Source organism: Eublepharis macularius, chromosome 8 (genome assembly GCF_028583425.1).
Source record: "Eublepharis macularius isolate TG4126 chromosome 8, MPM_Emac_v1.0, whole genome shotgun sequence".
Taxonomy (NCBI): Eukaryota; Metazoa; Chordata; class Lepidosauria; order Squamata; family Eublepharidae; genus Eublepharis; species Eublepharis macularius.
The window spans coordinates 32,628,449-32,641,572 of record NC_072797.1 but is presented as its reverse complement, the minus strand read 5'-3'; the positions used below and the strand labels follow the sequence as shown (position 1 = coordinate 32,641,572).

General features: G+C 44.5%; 1 protein-coding gene across 1 annotated transcript in view; it reads right to left on the bottom strand.

The window, feature by feature from the left end:
• Positions 1-800: 800 nt before the first annotated feature.
• Positions 801-13,124, bottom strand: part of RAB3C (RAB3C, member RAS oncogene family) — a 166,368-nt gene continuing 154,044 nt past the window's right edge. Inside the window, exons 4-5 of the mRNA XM_054986799.1 lie at positions 12,776-12,900; positions 801-2,995 (exon numbers count right to left, since the gene is read on the bottom strand). Of these exons, the coding sequence (XP_054842774.1) occupies positions 2,808-2,995; positions 12,776-12,900 (313 nt within the window). The 3' untranslated portion in view covers positions 801-2,807. The remainder of the gene's footprint in view (positions 2,996-12,775; positions 12,901-13,124) is intronic.

The following is a 13,124-nucleotide window of genomic DNA, read 5'->3' as shown; positions in this document are numbered from 1 at the left end:
AGCCAGGTATTAAAGATTATTTGAAAAGAACTTGCCACATTGAACACTTCTTTGATAGTTCCATTGATATGAAGAAGTTCACTGTGACCCAGATAGAGCTGTGGAAATGGAATGCTTCAAGTTGGAAAGGTGAAAAAATGTCAAGTTAACAGACTGGGGAACTTATTAATATGGCAAGACAAAATATCTTGCAGGGGAGAATAGCACTTACATTACTGCATGCTAGTCTGAGTTTTTATTTGCACAGTCTATTTTTGGATATTGTTGGAGGATTGGGTTTTTATTTTTCTGTGAGGCTCCCAGAAACCCTGCCAAATTCTGACTTTCTCGTTAAAAGGTATAAGAAAGCCATCGACTGGAAAGTCTGGGGAGGCTGCTTTTCAGAAATAATGACCCAGATCCGTCCTCACAGGCAACCCCTGATGATATTAATGACAGCTGCAGTGGAGGGAAGAAATGAATCATTACAGGAAACAAAGAAAGGAAAGGGTTATTCTAGTATATAGTATTAAGACCGAGCCATCTTTTTAACAATCAGAAGTGACATTGTTATGTAAATCCAGAGGAGTTAGCCGTGTTAGTCTGTAGTAGCAAAAATAGAAAAGAGTCCAGTAGCACCTTTAAGACTAACTAACTTTACTGTAGCATAAGCTTTCGAGAATCACAGTTCTCTTCATCAGATGCATCTGACGAAGAGAACTGTGATTTTTGAAAGCTTATGCTACAGTAAAGTTGGTTAGTCTTAAAGATGCTGCTGGACTCTTTTCTATTATTGTTATATAAGAGAGACTACCCAGCAATCTACTACCTATATGGTTAATACATTAAATGAAACTAGGCTGATTCATGTATGCGCGGATGTCACTTGGTGACTGCTTTCTCCACTAGGAATTATTGTGTTTAACTTCACATTGGGTTATATGAAAGCTCTGCAGTAATTAATCCATGATGCCGCATTCACACATGCAAGTCATCCATTAGACATAGGGGTCAACAAGCGGATATGCATGTGTGAATGCTGCCAATAACAGTTGGCCGTGAATAACATAACACAATAAATAATGTTTTCAGTCATGTTGTTATTGGTAGTTATCACATGAGGATAGCATGAAGAATGCTCAGTTAGGACCAGAGTTTCCATAGATATAAAATGGAGAGTATGCCATCACCAAGCCCCTTGATATATTTTTTATTGTTCCATGTAGTGTCCATCTGACTTCCTTTCTGTAATTTTTAAATTTTATGTCTTTGTGAGGATTAAAGTATGCTGCCTTCCATCAGTCTTCTAATGACCTAATTAGTATATACACCTATCTCTGAATCCTTGGAAAGGACAGCTGTGCCCACATTTTGGCTCTGCTTTCTAGGGGCCAAGCTACACATGACGAATGACACTTGAACAGCAAGTGTATTTCTCCCTGTTCACTTGCCCTCCACTCAATCCACTTGTCGTTCAAGTGTCATTCGTCATGTGTAGCTTGGCCCTACAGCACAAATAGCTAAACTGTGAACAGGACAGTCAGGAAAGGCAAGATCGGATCCTACATGTGTATCTTCATCAGAAAAACAGGTGAAGAATTAGGTTTTATTCTTCTTTAAAAAGATATTCATAGTCCTGTTCTTTCCTCACTCTAATTGACCTCATACTGTGAACATTATCAAAGTTTATAAGCAAAAGTTTCGGTGGATACAGACAAATACGTGGACACATTATCCTTCAAAGCAAGAAGTATTCCAGCGAAGAAAATCCAAAGGCCAGGGAAGGTGTGGATTAAACCATCAGACTGCACAAGGCCAATGACTGAAGATACGAGAAATTTAAATCTTGGTTCAGAACACAGGATGCCTCTTACAATGAAGGTCATTGGAGGAGCAGGTTGCCATAATGTGGCAGTGGGGAAATCTGAAGTTTCATCCTTTCATTTGCTTAGAGAAATGGGTGGTGGGTTTCTCTAAAGCGGGAACCTCCAACCTTGTTGAAGCTGTGGGAGCCTTTGGAATTTTGAGGATAGTAAGCAACACAACAAAATGACAGCAATGAGAGCTGGATTCAATTACAAGATGTTGGATGGTTCCAAGCCAAGCATCCTCCTATGAAGAAGGTAGTTGTTCCCAACATAGATGCTTCCTGGGCTGAAACACCTCCTACTCCAATGAAGTGGCAAAAAGCCAGGACTGGCTCTTTGCTTTGGGGGAGAGGTGCTTCAAGACAGAAGAAAACGGGCACCAAAATGCACTTGGCCATGGTACCCACCAGCAGTACATTGGGGACCACTGTTCTAAAGTCACCTTGCATTATGAAGCTCCTCTGGAGAATGTAGATTCTGGCAACTTATTTGGAATATACACCTGTGCTTGTGTGATTAGATCTCTACCCTCCTGCAATACGTTAACATTGGTTTGGGCAATGGTATCATCACCCTAGAAGAGCAGAACAGTGTAACTGGAAACTGGTGATGGAAGAGTAGCGTCAAGACAAAACTGGGCCTGAGGTCACAGAACCAGCTGAAGTCGTAGTAATAGATATACGTCGAGGAAAGGCAAAAGTTAAGAGAAAAGACTAACAGCCATCTATGTGCAGAGGCCAAATGCTGACAACCCAAAGTCGAGTCCTTTCCTGATATATTTGTGATCGGTTTCCACAAAACAGCTCTATGCACATACCGGACCAGCAGCGGACGCTAAATAAGACAGATCCCTCCCAACGAACCAGTAAGACATTATAAATAAAGGCATATAGACCCTATATGTAAATACTCTATTGGCAAAAGAACACACTGGAGCTGTCTCTGTCGATGATAACTCTATTAACAGCCACAGTTGGGTTGCTGTGGAGGAGGGGTGTCCTTTAGTCTTGTGTTCTGTTTACCAGCAGCAATGGCAGGATCCGTCTCCAGGCTTTCCGACATTTTGTCGCAGATGATATCCACAAGCCGCTCGAATGTCTGCTTGACATTGATGTTATCCTTGGCACTTGTTTCAAAGAATTCAAAACCTAGCGAGAGAGAGAGAGAGAGAGAACGAGACTGTGGTCAGTAAGCAGTATTCAGCTTCTTGAATGGCACTCAGTGTTCCAGTTTGGGAAATCAGATGGGGAAGGTGTGCAAGGTCAGAGGTGGGGACAGAGCCAAAGAACAGCAGGATCCAGTGGGACAATCACATTCCGGACTGGAGCTAAGCAGCGTTGCACCCCTTTAAATCCAATGGGCCTAGAATGCTGTAACACTCTTGAGGATTGTACTGTTAACCCTTTACCCAGGCTAGTTAAAGGCACGGTGCATCAACTTTGCATGCAGTTTAGGCAAGGAAAACCCTCCAGGCTAATTCCAAGACTACACTTGTTCATTCCTTTATAGTGAGCCAGGATACCAACAGTATACAGTGAAGGAAATTCAGATTATACACAGGGGTGGGCTGGGAAGCTTAAAGGGCTCAGGAAGACACCAAGTGGAGTGGCCTCTGCAGTGAGTTGGGGGCTGCTCTGACTCAGTGAGTGCCAATGGAAGCCTACAGTTTATGTAGGTGGTGCCTGTTCCTCCCACCTGGCTGTGGGAAAATCTCCCACTGGGACACCCTCACTGAATGGCAGAACCTTCTCTTTGCCTCCTAAGTGCGGATTTGCCCTGTACTTCCCACTCTTGCCAAGACCTTTGCTTAGGAAAAATGTCACTCCCTGGAACTCCTGCTCTGGCTGATAAATCCGCAAGCCCAGGAAGCTTCCTGTCATTGGCTAACTACTTTCCTAAAAGGGTTTGGGAAAGGATATATGGGAGAAACTGCACAGGAAACCCATCAGAGTAGGCTGCAGGGATCAGCTGCTTTGCCCAACATGAACGTCCTTCCCAAGAAGGCACCCCCAAACCCTTCTGTAGGCTCTGCCTGCCTTGGAGAAAAAGAGTAAAATTATGACAGGAGGTGACGGTGGCAATACAGAGGGAGAAGGAAGATCCTAGATGAGGTGAGCCTGTGAATCTCCACTCCATGATGAATGAGGTATGAAGCAGGAGGACAGGAGTTAAATTCTAAGAGCAAAAAGGTAAGGCATGCTGCTGTACATACTCCTCCATCTCCCAAAACATACCTTCAGATGTACAATTTGGGCCTAAACCTCTTAGGGCCTCTTTGCATGTTACAGAATACCCTGGTTGTATCCAGCATCCCAGTCCGATGCCTTGTGGAGCAGTCAGAGAAGGAATTGGGGTTCTCCTCTGTTCCCATAAGTATGGTGCCTGGTGTAGATAATTACTTCACAGGGCTTCACAACCTTCTCCCTCTCCCCCTACACCGTTTTCTTATCCTGAAATGGTTGGTGTGTGAGTGGTGGTGGGGGAGTGGTACTATTCAGCCTGTTGGGGAAAACCACGTGGGTTTCCCCAGTGAGCCAAATAGCGTGCCGCCACCATTTCAGTTTGAGAGAATGGGAGTGGAGGGAGAAGTCTGTGAAGCCGCTTCTCTGTGGCCCTCTCCGCAAGTAAAAGTGAAAGCAGGTACAATCTGTGTACACTTATCACATTTGCTAAAGATGTCATGTTAATTACGTATGCTTTAAATTCAGAAAAGTTTCATCTATATGATCAGTTTTCTGCTAGTTTTCAAATCTGTGGCTACCATACCCTACGGCATCTGTTTCCACTGAATGTCCTAACTGTTGATCAAGTTATATTTTTGCTTTCTGAATGTCCTAGCTATTAATTATATTGTATTCACTTGCAGTATGTCATTCACCTTGGACCTTAGTGAGAAAGGCGGACTATAAACAAACAAACAAACAGCTACAACAACAATAATACTTTTCATCTATACATGCATTGAATAATGCTCATTGAATAATGCTACATGTGTATGCTGTTATGCGTGAACAGGCTCATGTGTGTCACAGTCATTAACTGAACTGGGTAGCATGCATGCAGGAACTGAGGAGAACCCACAAGTCACGTCTGATTGTTACTCAATCTGTGTCTGCTCCATACTGTGTAAAGAGGTTGTTGTTTGCCTCTCACTCAGAGCCAAGCTACCTGCTGCATGGAGACAGCTCTGCAGGGCGGCTACTTCTTCCCAGCACTGCCATGTGGCACTATGTGGTGTCATGTGGTACATATGCAAGGCCACACATTCATGGAAGGGCATCAGAAGCCTTGATATGGTTAAATCCTGCATGAGGAGGAGGCATTTACCAATGCTCCACATTATACAGTAAACAGTGATTTCTTGTCAGCCTCAGCAGTACCTGTTTTAACGCTACAGCAACAGATAATGAAAAGCAAAATCTCCTCAGTTTTGATACTTTAAGTCGATTCTCTTTCTAGTCACGTTACTGGGTTCAGACAGGAAACTTGGATAACCCAACATGCACCTGTTTTTCCCAAACAGCCACTTAATGGAAATTTGTTCAAACCTATCCAAAATACAAACTTCTCAGCTAGTAATAGGTGCTTGCAAATGCGTGCTTCACTGAGGGGGTGGGTGGGAGCTCAAGCACTGGGTGTAAATGACAAGCTCCCAACATAGATTTTCTAATCACACAAAGATCTTATATGAAAGAGAGGAAACAGCAGCTGTCTATCAAACTGCAGAACTGAAAAAGGAGCAAAATTGCAACTGTCTAGGTGTAGGCACAGGAGAAGGTTCCAGGACAGTGATGTCTGCAGACCCCTATGGAGATTCAGGACATTTTCCCACCAGAAGCATAAGTACAGCAAAATAAATCCTCCATTCTCCTCTCTTCCTTTTTGCATCTCCGCAATCCTAACAGGTGCTCGTGGCACAAAGTACATGAGAGAAGCTCATAGATACTCTAAGAGTCGCATGTGAAAATAGGCTCCATCTTGTGGCTATGATGAATAAAAAAATTAACCAGGTAGTTAGACCAACAGAGATCTTAGAGTCCAACTATACATTACAAAGTCCTTATATTTGTTGGGGGAACAATGTCAGGACTTAATATCTCACATGAAATGGGAGTTTTGTGCCTGCCAATCATACACTAGCCCTCTTTTTTGCCACCATAGCATCCAGGGAAAAACAGCTGTAGCTACACCTCCCCCCCCCATCCTTAAATCACCTGTTGGCTCTGTTGTAAAAATCCCTTTGCTTATGTGGCAACACACAAGTGTCATAACAGAGCCAAAAGTGGCTCCGTGGGGCAGTCTGTGGTGGGAAAAGAGCAGGTGTGTGCGTGCGCACACACACACACACACAAAAGAAAGAGCATCTACAGCTGCTTCTCCCTGGATGCTCAGGTCTCCATCCAAAAGGAGTCACTGTGCATCTGGGAAGCACAAAACTCTCATCGCACGTGTGATACAAAGTCCTTGTGTTGTTCCCTAACAAAATTAGGACTTGGTAATGTGTAGGAATAGATTTAACTTGAAACTGTGAACACAGAACATGAGCATTTTTACACAGAGGGGAAAGCAGAGCAATGTGCATCCCTTGAGGAAGGCATTACTGTTCTGGACTGGAGTGACCGTGGGGTTGCCAGGATTCCCAATCCTGGGGTGGGACCTGGAGACCAAACTACAGAAATCCGTTCTCCTGGAGGAAATGGCAGTTTCTGTGGGTGGACTTTATGCCAGCACAACTTCCCCTGAGCTCCGTCCCCGCCCATCTTCCCCAGGCACCGCCCCCAAATTTCCAGGAATTTCCCAAGCCAGAGTTGGCAACTCAAGCTCCCCCTGGAACTTCTTACTGCCTAGAGAAGTGGGGAGTGTGTAACAGTGTGGGGTGGCTCCTGAGACAAGAGGAATTCTTTAAACTGCACTTGACTTCCAAAACTCACAAACGTTTGTTTGGGATTCCTTGCTACTGCCTTCGCTAGTGCTAAGGAAACCCTGTAAAAAGCATCTCCAAGGGCTTTTGCTGGTGGCCCTGAGAAAAGAATACTTCCAGAAAACAAACAAACACAAATCCATTAAATGGCTTCCTAGCCACACTTCTAAACAATTTATTTCATGCAGAACACTTTTGCTCAGCTTGACAGTATTCAAATATTTCACTGGATGGCGCAAAGTGATTTTGCTGTCTCATCCTTAATCCTCTGCTCTTGTTTGTTTCTCTAGTTTGCTATCAGAGCAAAGGAAAGGGTGTTCACTGGCCACGTCCGCCTCCCTGCAATCCCCAAAATAGCTCAGAAAGAGAGACACGTGGTGTTCTTTTAGGGCTTGTCAAGTTATGCACGTAAAATAAATCTGAACAAATACTTTTTCTAAGGAACTACAGCTTCAAGAAGGGGGAAAGCGGGAGAGGAGGAGCAATGAAGGGAGGCCCTGGAGAAGCAATGGGGGGGGGGAAGGGAACTTCACCACCCCCTCCCCCATGCCCCCAGCTGCTTTCCACACAATATTAAACAAGAATCCAGTGGCACCATATAGGCTAACAGCATTTATTCCAACAATTTTTCATGAGTCAAAGCTCACTTCATCAGATGCAGTGGAGCGCAGCACTGTAGTGTGGGTTGCCAGCACCCGGGGCAACTCCAGTCAGGTGGCACCCGTTACCATGTGTGTCAGCACATACGTTCCCAGGACCATGCAGGGCTCCCAACCACTAGCCTGGCCAGGAAGAGAAGGCTGCTAATCCCAGCTTGGGTAGGAGGCTGGGGGCGCTGCCCAGCGAGGCGCTCGCGCCTCTGCTGGTGATGCGAGCCGAGGGGAGGGGGGAAGCTCGTCCGCTGCTCAGCGAAGTTCTTGGGTGGCAGGGGCAAGAGGATCGTGGCAGGGACAGGGCTGGGGTGGAAGGAGGACTGCCCTTGCCTGGCCCACACTTGCGTATTAGGCTCCGTCGCCACCTGCACTGGAGACACAGCGGGCAAATCGGGGGGAGGGCTGGGAAGCGCCACGGGGCCACTCTGCCTCCTGCTTGGCCCGGCCTCTGCACTGAGCATCGCTGGGCCTGGTGGCTGCCCATACCACTGCCACCACCAGCTTTGCATGCTCCCAGCCAGCAGCTGCCCCACCGCCCTCTCTTTAGTGTAAAGGCAGATACCTTTATACTAAAAGCTGCAGGAAGCAGAATGGCAGTAGGTGGGGGAAGTTTCAAAGGAAGGCCAGATGAAAACAAGATCCAATTTGCTGTTTCAAAGTAACAAAAGTCTAGTGGCACCATGAAGACTAACAGCATTCATTTAAATGTGCGCTTTTGTGAGTCACTGCCCTGTTCTTCAGAGCGGTGACTCATGAAAGCTCATACTGAAATTAATATTGTTAGTCTCTAAAGTGCCACAGGACTTTTGCTTTATTTACTTACTACAGAACTTTATTTATTTACTACAACAGACTAACATAGCTACCTCTTTGCAATCATCTTGGTTGCAGCGGAAAACGGCTAGTAGGTAAAGGATCTGTACCTCACACGCTAGTGGTGCTCCCTTGCTGCAAAGTGCCCCCACTGAAAGCTACATTCAGAAGCTGCATTTCCTTACTGGCACCATCCTTCAGGTTTACATTTCTGCCGGTGTGTGAAATGCCTAGGGCCATCTGGGCACAACGGCATCCTCAAGGCAGGCCCTTGGACTGGGCCCTTGTGGCAAATTATGAGGACTATAAAATGGCGGAGGCATATCACAGTGGCCAGAAGAATGCTGTCCCGTGTAGTTTGGGCCCTAATTAAATCTTTTGAGGTGAAGTGGCAGAAAAGGAACAAGGCAGATAACTTCAGGACTCAGAAAAATCAGAGCGGGGAGTGGATGTGAGGCTGGAGGCTGGAGGCTGGAGGCTGTGGAAAACAGGAATACAAGAAGCTGCCGACTATTCAGTCAGGCAATTGGACTGCCAAGATTAGGATTGTCTTCTCTGCCTGCCAGTAGATCTCCAAGGTCTCATGTAGAGGTCTTTCACATCACCTGCTGCCTGGTTCTTTTAACAGGAGATTCCAGCGACCAAACCTGGGACTGTCTGCGTGCAAAGCAGATGCTCTAACACTGAGCCATGGCCTCTCCCAAGAATTTGTCTTCTTCCTTCTTCTTCTTATCATCATCATCATCATCATCATCGACAACGATGACAATAACAATAACAATAACATTCGATTTATATACCGCCCTTCAGGACGACTTAACACCCACTCAGAGTGGTTTACAAAGTATGCCATTATCATCCCCACATCAAAACACCCTGTGAGGTGGGTGGGGCTGAGAGAGCTCCAGAGAATTGCGACTAGCCCAAGGTCACCCAGCTGGCTTCAAGCAGAGGAGTGGGGAATCAACCCGGCTCTCCAGATTAGAGCCCTGTCGCTCTTAACCATGACACCAAACTGGCTCTCAGTTTATTTGTTGCATATTTATCACCAGCTCAATTTTTTCTGAAGATGCCATTGTTTCCTGTTTTTTTTTTTAAGTTAGTTTGAAACATAGATCAGTGACTACCAGCGCTGAGGGGAAGAGTTTATTTATGCCCACCTTACTTCCTTAGACCCAACGTGGCTCTGCCCCTACCATCCCTGAAGGGACTTGCCAGTTGCTCCTCTTTGCGCAGCCATTTTTCCTGCCACACTACACTGTGCGAGAGTTCTGAGCAACCCGGTAACTAGCCAGAAAGATTTACTTCTCAGTAAACAAGCATAGGAGTCCAATGAAATATTTTGTTGCAGCATTCCTACACAAGCAAATGCTTTACTGTGTGCCTGACAAAGAGGGCTCTTGCCTTTAAAAGCTCATTGTATAATATATAGCAATTTGAATAGTTAGCTTTGGTTATAGTTTTGGGTTTTGTTTCCATTTTGGGAGTCCCTGTGTCACAAATTTTTATCACATGTGTGTGTGGCCATGTAGGCTGGAAGATTGGTAAGAAAATGCTGAGAAAAGGCAGCAGAGTACATCATTTGTAGCTGCAAGTCTCAGGTTGAATCGTGGCATCTCTCCTGAGAAAAACAAAAGATATTAGTAAATACCATACCTTTCTGATCCTGAGACCCTCAACTCAGATTCGGCAATACTTTGCTGTATGATGCAATATTTGCAAGCTTTTTATATTAGTATTTCTTGAATGCAGCTGCCACTGCCGCTGCTACACGTCCCCTGCTTGAACTGATATTTTATATTAATTGGCTCCCTCTACTGGCCTAACTGCCCAATTTCTACGCCGAAATCTGCATGGTATTAATATAGCTTTTGACTAAATAGATGCTTTTAATTTTGGTGTAATAAAAATGAGCAGAAAAGATTTTGTATGTAATAAACAACATTCACCAAAGGCAAGGTGAAAACATACAGTGCAGCCAAGCAATGTTTTTGGCAGCACTGCCCATGTCTTTCCTGAGTTTTAGTTTGTTCATCTAGTCATTCAGCCCTTACCTAAACCAGCAACTGCCAACTTCTGAACACCTAAGGCACCACTCTACTGCCCAGACCAAGGCCTGAGGGCTGGAGGGGTACTTTGCAGCAAAAGTGGTTCCGTAATAAAACTGGCCCATCTAGCAGAAAGGCTAGGCTTGTCCACTTCCATGTAGGACCTGGAGCTCTCCTGGAATTACAACTAATCTCTAGACTACACAGCTCTGTTATTTGGTGGAAATGGCAACATCAGAAGATAGACTCCATGGCATTGCACCTCAGCTGAGTTTACTCCTCTCTCCAAATCATGTCCTCACCGCTAGAGATGGGCACGATCTGGATTACGATAAAAAAACCCCCACAATAATGGCAATCTCCTGATCGTGACCTGGTGGATCATTGTCTTCCACGGCAAACGATCCAGCAGTCGGGACTCTGGGGCGATCGTGATAGGACCGGGAAGCTAGACATTCAGGCGCCAACAATCTGTTCCCCTGGCAACGGAGGCAGGGGAATGCCTGAGCTCTGTTTGAAACTTGATAATATTTCCCCTAGCGAGGAAAAGCAAACAGTTGAGTGAAAAGGTGGCTTCCTGAGAAAAATATAAGCAAAGTGATTGGGAGAGGAAGGGGTTAAGAGAGAGAGAAAACAAAAAACCCTGGCTTTCTCTCGTCCTGAGTTCATTCAGTGCCGTTGAAAGAGTTAAGAAGAGATCTCTTCTCAGTGTTAACTCTTTCAAAAACCCCTTGCTTTGAGAGCAGTTATCAAGCTGTTTTGTGCTCCTCTCCTGAGTTCGTTCACTGCTGAAAGAGTTAACTAAAAAGAGATATCTCTCTCCTCCTGGCTTCACAGCCCAGTGCCTGCTTTTTGCAAAAAGTTGGTATGTGATTTGATGTTTCATTTGTGTTTTTCCTATTTAAAAAACCATAGGATCCACGAGGATCCGTGTGTATCCTGGTTATACTTTCTTCCTGTTTAAAATATGCTTTTGGAAGACTGGCTGCTTGCTTTTAAAATTGGGTGGGATGGAGGATTCTATCCCTGCTTTTTTTTAAAAGCTGGCTGAAACTTGTTGATGGGATGTCTCTCTCTCTCTCTATTTGGAGAGGCAGGGATGGGTTAAAAACTCCCCCCCCTCTGCTCTAAGTGCGTGCGTGTGTGTGTGAGAAAACGTCCCCTCCCTGAGGGGAGGCGGCTTGTTGCAGGGTTAAATTCCCCCCCATCTGCTCTAAGTGTGTGTGTGTGGGGGGCACCCCTCCGATCCCAGATCCCAGATCGGAAACGGGACTTGAATCGGTGATCTGGGGTTGTCACCAGCATGGATCCACAAACAGCTTAATCGGTATTTTTTTTTGGATCGTGCCCATGTCTAATCACCACCTCCAGATCTACAGGAATTTTGCAAAACAGAGCTGGCAACCTGAATTCAGGCATACATACAATATCCAAAGAGAGATATCTCATTGAAGAGTACATCATCTCTGTTTCTTACAACTTGAAGATGTTTTATATTCTTAAGGAAAGGGAAAAAAAGTAACAGCCCTGTAGGGAAACTCTTGACCACAAGTTGATTCACATTTGGTATAATCTCCAGGACCAGTTACATTGCACTGGGGAACTAGATCCAGCCCATAGGATGCCCAATGGGACACCCCATTTCTGGATAGCTCAGGAGGAAGTGCCTTATCAATTCTGATCTCCCTGTGAATCAGTTCCTGTATATATGATACTAAACAAATATGACATTTAACAAATAAGGCTTGAATCAGAGAATTTTTTTATATACAGATTTCTTTTTATTATAGTTTAAGAGATTGAATAAGAATGCTTCCATCAAGTGACATTTGCTGTTTGAATGTCCACTGTAATTACAATCATTGGCAGTAAACTGAAACCTGCAAACTTGTGGAGCAATGAAGCAGCTGTAGACATGAAATTACTGCATTTCTGTTCAGAGGTGCAATATTCACTCCGGGACTGAGCTCAAGGGAACCCAGTCTTACCAGGTGGCAGCAGAAAGCAACTGTGCACAGTGCTGATTGACTGGTGCATGGTACATCATGAATCTGGTCCAACTTTTCTCATTTTTGTTTTTGTAACAAAACAAATCAGGCACTGAATGGGCATTTAATTCTAGAAACAGACAAGAGGAACTATAAACAATAAAGCAGACTGCTCAGCTTAACTGAAAGGGGGCATCTAAGACTACATTTAAGACTAAATTAATGTTTCAACGGGTATCAATGACTTCTATTGTTTGCATTTGTTAAAGCAAGGGTAGAAGCGGGCTCAATTTGTAGGAGCAAACAATGTGACAGTTCTTGATGTAGGTACATCTATACCTACCTTAATTCTTATCCAAACCCAGGAAAGCCGTTATTATCACTTGTTGTTGCCATATATTTCTTTATCATAGCAGGCAAATCAAATGACCAGAAATCTATTACTGTGGCAGGAAAATGCTGGAACACATAAACACATACATTTTTTAAAAAATTCTCTTCTTACCAAGTTGTTCCGCTAATTGCCTTCCTCTGTCAGTGGAGATTACCCGTTCTTCTTCCATGTCACATTTATTACCGACCAAAATAACCTGGGCATTATCCCAAGAGTAAGTTTTTATTTGGGTTGACCTTGAGAGAGAAAAGAAACAGAAAAACCAGTCAAATGCAGATCATGACAACAGGGCCTTTTCTACCATTAGGCAAGGGTGAGGTGGCCTATCTCTGGAAGCAGAATTGGGCATACCATTAAAAAGCAGCAAAATTATGATGTAGTTTTTCAAATTTTCAAATTATGTTGTCACAGGAACCAAAATACCTTTGCCTGTCTCTTCTAGGTAGTCTGTTGCTGAGAC